The sequence below is a fragment of the Citrus clementina genome, unplaced genomic scaffold, assembly GCF_000493195.1.
Source record: "Citrus clementina cultivar Clemenules unplaced genomic scaffold, Citrus_clementina_v1.0 scaffold_7, whole genome shotgun sequence".
In the NCBI taxonomy this organism is placed as follows: domain Eukaryota; kingdom Viridiplantae; phylum Streptophyta; class Magnoliopsida; order Sapindales; family Rutaceae; genus Citrus; species Citrus x clementina.
In genome coordinates this window covers 11,622,801-11,637,181 of record NW_006262075.1, presented here as the reverse complement: position 1 = coordinate 11,637,181, position 14,381 = coordinate 11,622,801, and the positions used below count along the sequence as shown (strand labels likewise).

Sequence of the window (14,381 nt, the reverse complement as noted above, 5' to 3'; positions counted from 1 at the left end):
TGTAGAGATAGACTTTCTTTCTTGGTAACATGGGTGGAATTGACATTCCTTTTATATGAACACATACCCTTCCAGTGTTATGTGGATAAAATTTTAAACTACGTCATACTAGAATTATTAAGGGTAATCTTAATATTTTTTATTGTAAATATCAATTAAATTCTGATTTAAATATATTAATATCTAAAAAAAATATGTATGAAAAACAGTTACGCAAACTAAAAAGGAATATCGATCGCTACAAATTCCTTTATGCATTTTATATCCAACTAAATACATACAAAAAGGGCAAAAAATTTTATCTAAGTGAAAAGCATGGATCTCTCAGGAAACATAATTGGCAAATCAGTTGGTAGAGAAATGCCACACTTCATAGCATGCCTTCTCGATAGGCGATCTTAAGAAAAGGATTCAAGCCTTCTCAACAGGCGATCTTGAGAAAAGAATTCAAGCTCTCACCATTGCAGTTATAGTCATTTATTTTATTGCTACTCACCCCCTCCAAACATGCCCATCATATCTTTGGTAGAACCCATTTGCTTCATCAAGTTCTGTAAACCACCCACTCCACCGATCTGCTTCAACATCCCCTGGGGAAGAACTTTGCTCATGTGTTGTGCATTCATATTTCGGGACAAAGCACTCATCTCACCCTTCTTAGGAATCTTAAGACCCTTCATTTTGCTCCAGATCTTGGCAAGACGCTTATACTCTTCCAGCATCTCCATTACTTCTCTAACTTGACGACCAGATCCCCGTGCTATCCTCATAATTCGGGAATCATTCATGAGCTTAGGATTTGAACTATCCAACTCTGTATCAGATATTAACACGTTAGCAATTAAGAACAGAGCACTGTTTTGAAAAAAAGAAAAAGAAAAAGTTAGCTCCCAAACCATGAGGTTATTTATGAAAGCAAAACACATAAACAGCAATTGCTTGCCTTCATTTGTCATAGAATCCATCATTGTCATATAGCGCTTTATCTTTGCCTGGCTTTCCTTTTCACGACCTTTCGGCATTAATTCAGAACTGAATCCTGGAAGCATAGAGAAAACCTACATAGAACAACCAAACACAAACACACAGAAATAAGTTAATAATTCTCAACAGAGAAATCAGTAAACACAAGTTCAATTCTCTGAAGAGATGGAAAGACCAGATTTCAGTCGATAACTCACATAGGACGAACATGTGTATATTCTTATTCAAAAATGTATCAGTAACAACAGGGATATATTTCCTAAGGTAATAGTCCAACATCTTTGTTGAATTTTATCTAATTAGCTTTGCGAGAGGGAGAAAAGCCAAGACCCTATAGGGAGGTGCAGTTTACCTCTTTTTTGAGTGATTTGGAATGAAATGAACATTAATATCTTTAAAGGTTCAAAAGAGGACACTATTGATGGCTTGTAGAATGGAGTTCACCTTTTAGCTTCACTTAGGGCTTTGTTCTCTAAGGTGATATAGGAGTACCTTTTCTTTAAGACGAAACTTCAACTTGGTATATTAAAGAAGAACTGGACCACACACACAAGTATAACCAGAAAGAAAGAAAAAGGGAAGGCAAATTAATAATCTATACAAAGTCCATCCAACAGCCCCTAAGAAACCTCCATCCTTCCCCCATCAGAAACAATATATGAAGTTATCCCAATTAACCCCTAACCCTCCCTCCCATTTTAGATGGACGAACAAAAAAGAACAATCTTTAAGGTCCTATGTCACTGAAGCTCAAAGAAATAATTAAAGCCTAACTCTATCCCCTAAACAATCTATGTTTCCTTCCTTTTTCTTTCCGAAAATACATAAAACCATTGCCAGATTCAGGATCACATTTCTATCATCGGGTAACATATTTTTCGACTTTTGATAGTCTAGTATTCTTTCTATTTATCTCATTCACTCCAAATCCAAAATAATATCCACCATCACATCAGAGAAAACAGCATCAGACTACAGATTAAAAAAAGGGGGCGGTGGGGTGGTTGGGCGATAGTAGCAAGATAATAACCTGGCCAATAGGACCCATTTTCAGTATGTTTTGGAACTGCTCATACATAATTCTCAATGTGAAGTTCCCTTCTGAAAGCTTTTGCAAAAGCTCAGGCTGTTGATCCATTGGAACAACTTCATGAATTTTGTCCATAAATCCAGACCAGTCACCCATGCCTAATAGGACAAATAATCACAAATGAAAATAATGATCAGGACTGAAGGCATCTTTTATTCACAAAATCAGCAGTTAAACAAGACCAAGCACAAATGTCAAGACAACAAAATACAGCAGCTTACCTAAAAGACGGCTGACAAATGGCTTAACATCAAATACTTCAAACTCATCCATATGTTCTCCAGTACCAATAAAAATCACAGGACTCTTTGTGGCAGCAACACTGCGCATACAAGTTCAAAGGAAAATTTAAGTAATGAATTTTAGAAAAGAAGCATTCTAATACTATTTTTTTCCCAGCAGGAAGGGACGTCTCTAGGCATGTTATTCCGCATTTTAAGTTCCCCCTCTCCTTGCAATTAGGGTAAAGATTTAAGGCATAAACAATAAATATCAATTCGCTAAATATGCAGCATATTTGCTACAAGAAACAATATGGATAACCTACTCTACTCAATGTAGATTTTGAATTACAATGAAAGCTAAACAATAGTAAAAATACTTACGCACTAAGAGCACCACCACCCTTAGCATGACCATCCATTTTAGTAACAATCACAGCTCCAACAGAAACACTTTGCTTGAATGCTTGAGCTTGATCAAATGCGGCTTGACCAATACTGCTATCCATAACAAATATAACAAGATCTGGTTTCTGGTATATTCAGAAGGTAAAAAAGAGAAATAGAGAAATATTAGCACCTATTATCAACCATTGACTACAAAATACGGCATGTAAATCAGAAAAGATTCACTACCGTTGCTTCAGAAACTTGACGCATCTCTTCAAAAAGAGCAGCTTCCTGTTTATGGCGACCACTGGTATCAACAATTATGAGATCACAGTTTTCCTTTTTAAATGTTTCCACACCTTCCACTGCAATTCTCACAGGATCAGACTCTGTGTAGCTGTAAGTTAAAGCCCCAATATTATTTTAATTGACAAAGTACATATAATAGGATAAGAATATCAAAGCCCAAATCAGCAGTTTCGGATTACCAAGTACATGGATTCACAAACGAGGAGCAAACTTAAACTTCCAAGTCCATAATATTTATTGGCAGTGCCAATAAAATGTTTTTCCCACACTCAAAGAGATAGCCACCCTAGTTTAAGCAACTATTTTTGCACAGAAATTCATCATAACTTGGATTTTCCAGCCACTCCAATCAATGTGTTGGACAGCTAAAATCACTAAACACTCTCTTTGGCAGCTGGAATTTAAATAAGAACTTCAAAGTATGGAATTTTGTTATTCCTCTTTAGAAAAGTCAGAGACAAGAACCTATAATTCTAATCAATCCAATCCTATAAATATGCGTTACATTTCCTGTATCTTCATACAATAATCTAAATCAAAAAGTAAACATGCAATTCATCGATTTCTAAGTTCTCAAAAGCAGACAACATGTCCAGTAGATTGTCAAAAGAGTACCTTCCATAAAATGGAATCTTAGCTTTGGTGGCATTCTGCTTCAACTGATCAAAAGCACCAGCTCTGAATGTATCAGCACAGACTAAAGCCGGTTTCCAACCTTTCTTTTGATGATAATAAGCATATTTTGTACATGTAGTAGTTTTCCCCGACCCTGCATTTTTTTTCAGAGTGATATCTTAGAATAAGATAGAAAACACTTCGAAGCAAGTTGACTTATTGACAATATTCAAACCATTCACAGTGGCCAGCGCAAATTATCATTGGCAGCCCATGTTGCCCAAAATTAAGCGCAATACTAAGCTCAAACGTGATGTTTAAGCAAATCCACATTCCTTACATGCATAATTCACAGTGGCCGGTGCAAATTATCATTAGCAGCCCGTGTTGCTCAAAACTAAGCATAACACTAAGGTCAAACATGATGTTTAAGCAAATCCACATACCTTGCAAACCGACAAACATGATAACACTTGGCTTCCCTTTCTTTGGAGTGAAAGAAGGTTTCCCAGGGTCCAACATTTTACAGAGCTCGTTAAAAATGGCCTAAAATCAAAGCAACTGACTTTGTCATTCAGAATAGAAACGAAAACACAAAATACGAATACTCTCATTAAAAAAAAACTACAAATACTTTCATCAAAATCAAAGAACAAAAATTAAAGAATTAAAGGAAAAAAATAAAACAAAGAAACGGCGCCGTACCTGCTGGATGATTCTGCGCTTGTTGTGACCAGCAGCAAGATCGTCGAGATTGACGATCTTCTTGATATTAGTCTGCATTTCACGGACGAGCTTGAACTGCACATCTGCTTGCAAGAGAGCGCGCGTGATCTCGTTTAAGCATTCGTTCAAGACCTTCTCGTCGATGATTGTGGCATTGCTCATCTGCTGTATCGCTCGGGATATGCTCCCTCCTAACTGTGCTAACACCATTTTCGCTTATCGAATTCGAAAACTCCCCTCCAATTACAGATATTAGGGTTAACTCTTTTTTATGAAATGAAGAATTAGGGTAACGAGAGGTTTTGGTTTTGCAGAAATGAGGATGCGAATTTGGGAGAAATTCTGTTTTGTTACCTCTGCATTCAGTTTGGAAACGTAAGTGATTCCTCAAATTGGGCCCCGATTGGGCACTTGCCGGCCATATTACTAAATGACCTTCTCTTGTTTGCTTTGTACACCCGTAATTCATCACATTTTGTTCAAACTTTTACCCCTTAAGTTTTAGAAAATTACAATTTACTACATGGTTTTTATTTTATTTAAATATACCCCAATCTTTGCAAATCCCGACAATATACTCGTACTAAGTCATGTTACATAAATACATATCCAAGGTGGCGGACAAAGATAAAAATGCTACAGAGTAAAATTATCCATTCAAGTTGAGCATACTCTATTCTAATCTTAATTTTGATGACCGATAGATGGGGAGTTGAGTCCGATAGATGACAGAAGCTAGTACGTCAAGTAAGTCAAAAAAGTTGAGTAAAATAATAAATCGATTTTTTTTTTTCATAAATTTTTGGATATATATAGATGTGACAATAAAAAAAAAAAGAGTGAGGGCATACATTTGGCACGTTGATGGTATTGCCTATTGGGGGGCATATTAACTCTTTTGGTTTCTAGTTATTTCCCTTCATTTCAAGACATTTTTAATGAAAAACTGTCTATCATTTTCATTTCGAGAATTTGTGAAAGAAGGAAGTAAGCTTATATTATTTCTATTAAATTTAGAGGCAGATAAATTTTAGTTAAGCCTAAAATTTTATAAAACCGAGAACATCGATTCCATTCTCGAGTTTTTTTTTTTTTTTTTTTTTTTCGCTCATGCATGCGTTCGATTTTCTCTGTGCGTGTGTATAGACACACGTGCTTTCTTTACATTTTAGGGGAATAAACGTAATTATCTTTCTGTTGAAATTACAAAATTATAGCAGCCACGTGCGCTCTCGTCTGTTCCGGCGACTCAGATATGGCAGCAACAGCAGCTGCTGCTACTGGTGGAGCACCAAAGCTCAGTCACGCAAGCTCAAACTCAAACCGTCGTCGTTTAGACCCATCAAAGAAGCTGACTGGCTCCATCAAATTCCTTATCAAAACCCCGAATCACTCATCCACGTCAAGCATCCAACGGCAGTTCACAACCCAAGCGTCTAAGGATCCCCAGACAGAAGAGCAAGAAGAGTCAAGCATCGATGATAATGCTGAAGATGCCTCCACCTTTGAGGTAAATGCTTGCCCAGATTGTTTTTTGCTTATGACCCTATGTTTGGATTGAACTGTTGTTTATGGCACATTATATATGTTTAGGTTTAATAGCCAGTATTACTTGCTCAGTCGCTTGATAAACACAGCCACTACATAAGCAGTCAATAATAGTATACGCATTATATATGAAGCATTAATTATGCTTGCTTAATAGTGTGATCCACTGATTGTAAACAAGGAAGCATCCAAAGGTTAGCAACATTACATTATCTTTATTGCTAGTTTTAGAATCTGGGGCCATTCATCCTGCAATGCTCGTGACTTGTTTGACTGGTAGTTTCTAATTCAGGCCACCTCAAGCTCGGGTGCTTAACTTCATAAGACTGAGCAGTAGTGGTTGAAATAGTTTGTATTCAAGGAAATCTTAGGGCCCCAAAGTCATTCTTTGCCTGCATGCGTCCATGTGTTTTCCTCCAGATATCTTGGGAGACCCAGTTATTTGATATTACATAGATAGCCAAATGGACAACCGGTATCCATTTGGTGAGGATAAACGTTTGTTCGTTGTCTGATATAACTGCGGATAGCAATGATCAGAGAATCTGAGAGAGTACTCTCGTTTTCAACTTCGTTTACCAGAAGGATACCCACTGATCGGCGTGCTTCTTTGGTCTAAGCAGGAAGATCTGAGCTACTTGTGGAAAATAGGGGTTGGCTCTTTCGTTGGTGCCGCAGTGATCAAGTATGGAAGCATCCTTTTCCCAGAGATAACGAGGCCTAACATCTCGCTGGCTCTGGTTATGATATCAACTCCAGTTGTTCTGGCAGTGTGGCTTTTAATCAAGCAAAGCAGTTCAGTAAAATGGAAGGATTAATTCAAAAATGAAATGTGCAACTGAATCTTCTTTTCATAATAAGTAAAGACTATTTTGATGCATGAGGTAGCCATCCATTGCAAATATCAATAGAAGAATATTGATTCTAGTCTGAGCAAAAGCAGCAGTTCCATATTTTGCTAGTTCAAAAACCAGATAATCAAAATTATTGCAGATCCATGTATACGTGTGCTGGGAACCTAGCGCATTCCGATGGTATGTTTGGGATTAAGATGCTCCAGTTGATCTTTAGGCATACCAGTTCTGGCCTTAAAATCAATGAACAATCGAAAGGGAGAATCTTTATTTTATGACAATTGAAGAGGTGAATCTTTAATAATATGCCCCAATACAAAAATTTACAAGGGAGAGAAAAAGACAAAAAATTAAAGAATTTCTATGAGCGTGTATATTGATTCCTTAACTGCAGAAGAGCTGATAAGTATCGGTTAAAGCAACCTCAGTAAATGATTGTATGATCCTCCAGAAAATCCTCCAGAAAAATTGACATCCTAAGCGGTACAGAAAGGCCAGTATTAGTGAGTTTAGGCTACAACAATGAACACAGGCTACAGATTCTCTTTCAGCCATTTTAGAGCTCCGTTTGCAACAGACCTGCAAATTCAACAGTTTTGTTGGTGAATGCAATATTAGAAGATTATAAAGGAAAAAGGATCAGTTAATAGAGAAATATTAATAGATCAATAGAAAAATTACATCACTTATGATGGACAAAGCCATTCAACCACAATTTATCAAATGGCAAGGTTTGATGATTTCAAATGTGACTCCTAATTTCTTCACAGGTTCTCAAGCATCCCATCAAACAAAATTTATGAGTGATCAAAAACCATTATACAAGCATCTATAAGTATAATTTAGGAACCCACTGTTGACGAATGTGAAACATAAGATCATTACAAAACACATGCTCTATATGAATCCCAGATACTGAAACAGGCAAGCCTAAAATGTTGGTAGCATGACTAAACTTAAAAGTAACCCACATACAAATCACAGTACATAGACATTACCATGCAGTACATGAAAAACAGTGAAGAGATTTTACCCTGCAAAATCTTTTAACTTCTTCCATGGGTCATTCTGGTCTTCTGGTTCTTCATTTTTCTCGGCCACAGTACCAACCTGACTTGCTTCTGGGCTTGTAGTGGCTGAAGCAAAAATGATATTCCAGTTATGGAACCCAGATAGTAATCTCCAAATTGTCTACTCTGCATGCGTAATGACAATTTTTCCTTTTTTGAAAATCATGCACCAGTGACATTAAGAGGGCATTACTTCACTTTCAATTCAATCCATTCACAAAGAAATGCCAGAGCGTAGAAATGTACCCTTCTTTTCTACTATTAGTTGATCAGGATGCAGCAATGCTATAATAGACGAGTCTTTTTGAGGTTTTTTGGGAGAGGTTTGGTCTTCTATGCAGCTGTTGCTCCAGTAGCAACTTAGGGCTGCTGGTTCTTATTTTGGTGAACAGCATGTATCCACCTTTTGGCTAAATTGAATTTTGTTATTAATACAATTATCTTGTTTCCTAACCAACAAAGAAATATCAACTACCCATTATTCTCGTAAAACCACAAGCACATGGAATCAAAATTAAGAATAAGCATTTGAAATTAATCTAAAACAATCAATAGATTTTCAAATAATAAGGCAATAACTTACTGGCTGCCTGAGTTTTGGGCAGAGTTCGTGTACGGCTGCCAGTGGTGTTTCTTAGAGAAGCAAGTTCTTCAAGCAATCCGCGCTCCTTAGCACTGCAAATATATGCAAAACTCGGGGAATCTTCAAGGAAATAATTTGATCATTGATTACAATGACATGAAAGAATCAAAACTTTGTTCTTCCACCACAGTACTCCCAGCTTATCCACCAAAAGGAAATTACATAGTTTGCCTTTATGTTACCATGTGATTTTAATAAGGTTTTCCCTGAATGCCTAAGAGGGAAGTTAAAAGTGAAATAAAAATTAACTAGTCTGACATGTTGACTCTAGCTTGTCATATTTCAAAATGAATATATACTTATGACCATTGGCCTTAGAAGAAAGAGAAAACTTATTGATTCTCAAACATTAAAGTAAAACATTTAATCACCTTTCTAATGTATAAGTACAAGCAGAAAAGTTAATGAAGTAAAATAGAAAATGGAGATGGAAGAACTTATAAATGCCATCAACATCAAGCAACAATAGATGTAAAAGATTGAGGTTTACCAAAATGCAGTCAGAGCAAAGCCTGGGCTAAGGAATACAAACCATAAAACCATAGCAAAAACTACAGAAATGATATGGCACTATATCATATATGATACAAGAAATAATAAGATAATGACAGAGTTGAGCTGTATTATGGTTAAAGATGGCGAATATACATACCTTATACGATTTGGAATGGTAACTTTAACTGTAAATAAGTGGTCACCACGTATAGAAGGCTTGTTCAGTTTTGGAGCACCTTTCTTTGCCAGAACTAGCACATCACCTGGTTGAGTACCAGGTGGAACCTGTAGTTCAGAAATCCCTTCAACTGTCTTCACCTATTGAAACTCAAAAGGCATTAGCGAGGTGTTAATGTGCCCAATAGAAAATGCAACTAAGAGAAGATCCAAGTATAACAAGAAAATTTCTTCATATAAATAAAACAGGTTTCAAAAAAGCAGTGTGGAAATTTGGAAAAGTTCAGAAGTTTTAGATCCAATTGTTTCTGAGGAAGAGTAAACCACTATTTCAAAATTTATGCCAATCTATTGTCCCTAGTCCCCAACTGGAAGAAATAATGAAAGAATCTACTGTAGGTTGTAGCAATAGTGCCCAACAGAGATTCCTGGGGGCAACTAAGTTTTGCAAATGGGAGAGGGTGAGGTCTTACAACACTGTTCACTTCACATGCAATATAATTTTACGTATAAAACTATAAATTCCAATTGAAAGACAGTCTTGAATTTCTCTCCCTCCAACATATTAAGATCCACATAAAGCAAAGTATGTCAAGCCCACAGCTTCTCCCGAAACAAGCATATATTACTTGGTTCAGAATATTAATTCACAATAATCATTTCTCACGAGTCACAAACATAAACTAAATTGCAAACAAGGTTGACTGTTGCGGCTAAAAGGGACGTAGATGAAGTTTAAACTTTATAAGAGATCCAAAGCTTCAGAGCAAATACTTCTACAAGCCTTTTGCTACGCAACTGTGCCAATAGTTTTGCAAAGGTTCAATGATAAAATTTGCCATCAATGATTCAATTAATTCCCATATGTAAGAATCATCTGATAGCATCACCAAACGTTCAAGGGCTTGTAGCATGAGTAAATTAAATAACAAAACCAACAGAAAATGAATACGTTACCTTTACCACAGTTCCCATTATGGCATCAAGATAACTGATTGATATTGTTGAGAAAAGATCTATACCATCTCTTTGGATTCCTGGAATCTCTTCAACATCAAGATATACATAAAGATCTCCCGGAGGGCCCCTGCAGGGACCAGAGAATCAATTGGTGATCACAACTAAATCAGCTGAACTATCAATAACAAAGCAAAAGTTCAAAGTTACTAGAAGCAAAATTCCACCACATACCCTCTCGGCCCAGCGTCACCTTCCCCAACAACCCTGAGAATGCTGCCTGTGCTAACTCCAGGAGGGACTTTGACTTTAATATTTTTCTTTAAACGTATTCGTCCTTCACCAGAGCATTTCCGACAGTACTCAGAAATGACTTCACCCTCCCCACCACAACTTGGACAAACAGAAACCTAACAGGAGTAATAAGAACGGCTATTTAAGAACAAACCATAATAAACACCAAGCTCATAGAAGGCAAAGTATATACAAGTGTTTGAAATACAGAAAATGATATTAATGATACCATTCATGAACATGAATCCCAACTTGACTTCAATTTGGCACATGCCTCTAAGGCGTGCTGCTCATACACATGGAAGGCTTTACAATAAGCCAATACAAGTATCTTCAAACAGCTCTATCTTAAGTAACCAAAAGGTGAAAAAGTTGAGAGAGTTCAATATGAGAAACAATCACAAGTCCTAGGGATTATCTTCAATTTCAAAACTCCACATTATACAGCCATATCAAGTGATTAAGAATCCAAAAGGCTCAGGAAGAAAAAAGAAAAAAGTGTGCAACTACCTGCGAAAACAAGCCAAACGGAGTTTGATCAGTTCTCATAACTTGACCCCTGCCACCACAAGTTGAACATATCCTCATCTTGGAGCCCATCTTTGCACCAGTACCAGTACAAACTTCACATGTTTCCAAGTGGGAAAGCTCAAATTCTTTTTCAGCCCCAAAGATAGACTCAGAAAACTCCAACACAATGTCATAACTGAGCCACAGTGAATCAAGTCAAACATAAGTATTCCAATAATAATAAGTTAATACATGTACATAAATATTAAGAGTTAAAACATTTTTCAGCACTTGGTGAAACAAAAATTAGTGATCATGGATCTGCCATATTTTGTAAGAAGAAAAATTAACCCACCGTAAATCTTCACCCTTGGTAACAGTACTACGCCGGCGTGTTCTAAATCCAGTTTGGTTCATACCAGGAAAACCACCCATACTTGGTCCAAAGAACGTCTCAAACAGATCAAAAGGATTAGTCTGCACGGAGGGAAAAAGAGGCAAGTCAATGTAACATCAAACCATGCAACTGTGATTCACACCATATACAGTATCATAATTTCTCATAGGTTATAGGTCCATTGAACAATTCTTTGTCCACTACCAATAAATCAAAGTCTTTCCTTCTCTTCTAGTGAAAGGTATCAACTTTCACAATCAAGAGAAAGTCATTATTTCCAGCTGATAACAACATTTCTTTTTCCTCTATCCAGAAAAATGTGTTTCATCTTTACAGGAATGGGATCCTCAAGAAACAACCCACCACATAGAGAAATCACGAACAAATTCAGCACCCAAGATATTCAATGCATAAAGTGAAAATATGATTACATGGATTACTTCGACTAGACTTCCCCAGAATCAAACATAGACATATAAAAACAGTTCCTGTGTGGGAGAATATAAGACATCAATTTTGCTCTCCAGAAACATTTATGCAAACTCATAGAAATTAGCCAATGGTACTGTTAGTAAACTCATTAAGAAAACTAGAGAACACAGCAGGTGGACATGGATAAAGGCAGTCCTCCCACAAGTTAATGGATAAGGTAATTGAATCAATCTGAGGTGAGACCTCGCAAGTGGTTAATCAAAGGAAGACAACGTTGCCCAAAATAAGCTCCAAAGATGTGTGTTGCAAGTTACTCAAGAATGTTTATAGGCACTTTCATATCTTTCAAGAACAAGCCACCTTCTCTCCCCTGTTTGTTGTCAGCAAATTAAGATCAAAGAATGAATATACAAGTAGATGCAATACCGTATAAGCACTTGATCCTCCGCCTACAGTGCTTTTGACTCCAGCTTCACCATATTGATCGTACATAGCCCTCTTTTTATCGTCTGATAGCACCTGACAGTGTTGTACTTCAGAATTCAAAAAGACAATATGATAAGACAAAATACTAAAAAGAAATTATATAGTCAAAATCCAAGAAGTTGATCAAAAATTTGTTAAAACAAAATGTTACTGAACATTTTAAAATATGATAAAACTTAAGAGAAAATAATAATAATAATAATGTACATGAGGATGAATGTTTGCGGTGACATTTAAATGTATGGTATAAGCATGCTGTAAGCTTTGATGTATTACAAAATATACTAAAATGCAGTGCCAATTCCTTATGACATCATTGAATAATTTCTTCTTCTAAAACCCAACCCCAACCAGTTTCCTAACACTAAGAGAGATGCACAACACAAGAAAGCAGGAAACAGTACTAAGGGAAAAAATAGGTGCTCTATGGAAGAGTTCAAAACCTTGTTCAGCATTCATAATAAGAAAAAGGATGCTGAATTAAGGAAAAATTACCAAAAGTTAACGTGTAGACAATCTGTTGTCACACCAAACACTCAAGGCAATTTGTAAGTTCAGGAAAGTAGACTGTAGCTGAAATAAGAAAACCAGAAGCACTTGGACTCCACAATTCAGAGACTTCGTAGTTCAAACCAAGCAACTAGTAACTCAATCCAGATCATAATACTGACCCTAATCTATCAAAATTTTCATCAAGTCAATTTGGCCCGGATGGCAATTTGGCATTGCTTCATAATGCAAGTAATTTCATGATTTCTCCTCATTGAATATACTGCACATCAGAACCAGGAAGCAATAGTATTCTTGACTCCAATCCTAAAGTGGCTAGAACAGAAAACTATTTATTTCAGCCAAAAAACTGAAGACAGAAAGGAAATATTAAAACAAAATATTAACAAAGAATCAGGATTGACAGTTGACCAACCCTTGCGAGTCAGGTCAGCAGCCAGGGCTCAATTTCTGGATACCTGGACCTAATAGAGTACCAAATTCATATTCTAGAGTTCAGAATCTAGAATCATGTTTCATTTGAACCACTAAACTGTTAAGTCCTTGCAGATACGGTTACAATCATTTCACCAACATAAAGAACAAAAACAATGAAACCAAAAGATTCCACAGAACTAGCACGACAGGGATATGAATACCCAAATCTAATCCCCCCAATATGACATGGAGAATTCTAAACATAAATATACTGAGGTATAGTCAATAGAAGATAATCAACCCAAAAAGCCATCCTCCTACACATGAATGAATGGTTCAATCCCCTTCACCATACATCACTTAAGGTCCTGAAATGCTGAGTTGTTGCATATGCATCCATGAAATTTGGAAACAAATTGTTGGTTTAAAATTCTTATGCATACCTCATAGGCAGCACTAATCTCCTTAAACTTTTCTGTTGCTCCAGGTTCCTTGTTGACATCAGGGTGGTACTTCAAATTTACACAAAAAGCAAAAAGTTAAAATCATATGGAGAAAGGAAGGGGAAAAACAAATGAATGCATGGTTAGTTAAACTAATAAATGGGCTTTAACAAGCACAAACACAGACAAACAAATCTACTTCTCTACCAAAGTATCCCCTCCAAAGGAAAGAAGACGTGCAAAATGACACCAAATCAAGTCAATCAAGAAAGCACCAGATAGAACAAAATTTAACCCTAGTTTCATACATTCATCTTTGCTGGAGAAATTAGAATCAGGAGGAAATAAAGAAAAAAAATTGAATGCATCCTTAGTTAAACTAATATTAAATCTCTTTTTACAAGTACTAACACAGACCAAAAAACTACTTCTCCGACAAAGTATCCCCTGCAGAGGAAAGAAGGTGACTCAAAATGACACCATATCAGCTCAATCTAAAATGCACTAGATAGACGAAGATATAATTTTATTTCATGATAATTGGAAGTAAGGTATACATTCATCTTTGCTGGAGAAAATAAGTACTCTCAGACACATACAGCTGGAGGAAAGAACATGAACATTGAAGACCAGTAACAAATGTAATGTCCAGTTAGTCTTCACCTTAAATCCACATATGGCAAAAACCAATGATGAAACACAACGTTTTGGTGGTGGTGGGGGGGGGGGGGGGGGGGGGGAAAAAGGCCCCAAACCCCCCAAAAAAAAAAATTTCCCCCCCAAAAAAAACCCCCCTTTCCCCGAATTCCCCCA

General features: G+C 36.6%; 3 protein-coding genes across 6 annotated transcripts in view; 1 reads left to right on the top strand and 2 right to left on the bottom strand.

Moving 5' to 3' along the window:
* Positions 1–209: 209 nt before the first annotated feature.
* On the bottom strand, positions 210–4,707 carry LOC18036505 (signal recognition particle 54 kDa protein 2). The gene is made up of 9 exons (XM_006427254.2): positions 4,315–4,707; positions 4,056–4,155; positions 3,610–3,763; positions 2,932–3,082; positions 2,680–2,828; positions 2,296–2,396; positions 2,015–2,172; positions 944–1,058; positions 210–814 (listed from the first exon to the last, which is right to left on the bottom strand). Exons 1-9 carry the CDS (start codon positions 4,543–4,545, stop codon positions 489–491), a joined length of 1,485 nt encoding a protein of 494 aa, XP_006427317.1. The 5' UTR covers positions 4,546–4,707; the 3' UTR covers positions 210–488.
* A 752-nt stretch (positions 4,708–5,459) lies between these two features.
* LOC18036644 lies at positions 5,460–6,900 on the top strand. 2 transcript variants are annotated; one of them, XM_024180272.1, is made up of 2 exons: positions 5,460–5,845; positions 6,507–6,900. In XM_024180272.1, exons 1-2 carry the CDS (start codon positions 5,591–5,593, stop codon positions 6,699–6,701), a joined length of 450 nt encoding a protein of 149 aa, XP_024036040.1. In that variant the 5' UTR covers positions 5,460–5,590; the 3' UTR covers positions 6,702–6,900. The 2 variants fall into 2 exon arrangements, with proteins under 2 accessions (XP_024036040.1, XP_024036041.1); XM_024180273.1 differs by lacking the exon at positions 6,507–6,900 and adding an exon at positions 6,176–6,496.
* Positions 6,901–6,986: 86 nt separating this feature from the next.
* The window catches only part of LOC18036975 (chaperone protein DnaJ), an 8,862-nt gene continuing 1,467 nt past the window's right edge, over positions 6,987–14,381 (bottom strand). Inside the window, exons 2-11 of one of the 3 annotated variants that reach the window (XM_006427252.2) lie at positions 13,569–13,637; positions 12,139–12,231; positions 11,239–11,360; positions 10,884–11,079; positions 10,314–10,489; positions 10,080–10,209; positions 9,103–9,263; positions 8,391–8,482; positions 7,771–7,873; positions 6,987–7,316 (exon numbers count right to left, since the gene is read on the bottom strand). In XM_006427252.2, the coding sequence (XP_006427315.2) occupies positions 7,271–7,316; positions 7,771–7,873; positions 8,391–8,482; positions 9,103–9,263; positions 10,080–10,209; positions 10,314–10,489; positions 10,884–11,079; positions 11,239–11,360; positions 12,139–12,231; positions 13,569–13,637 (1,188 nt within the window). In that variant the 3' untranslated portion in view covers positions 6,987–7,270. Of the gene's footprint in view, positions 7,317–7,770; positions 7,874–8,053; positions 8,257–8,390; positions 8,483–9,102; positions 9,264–10,079; positions 10,210–10,313; positions 10,490–10,883; positions 11,080–11,238; positions 11,361–12,138; positions 12,232–13,568; positions 13,638–14,381 lie in introns of those variants that run through there. The other 2 variants (XR_002904586.1, XR_002904587.1) reach the window with 2 other exon arrangements.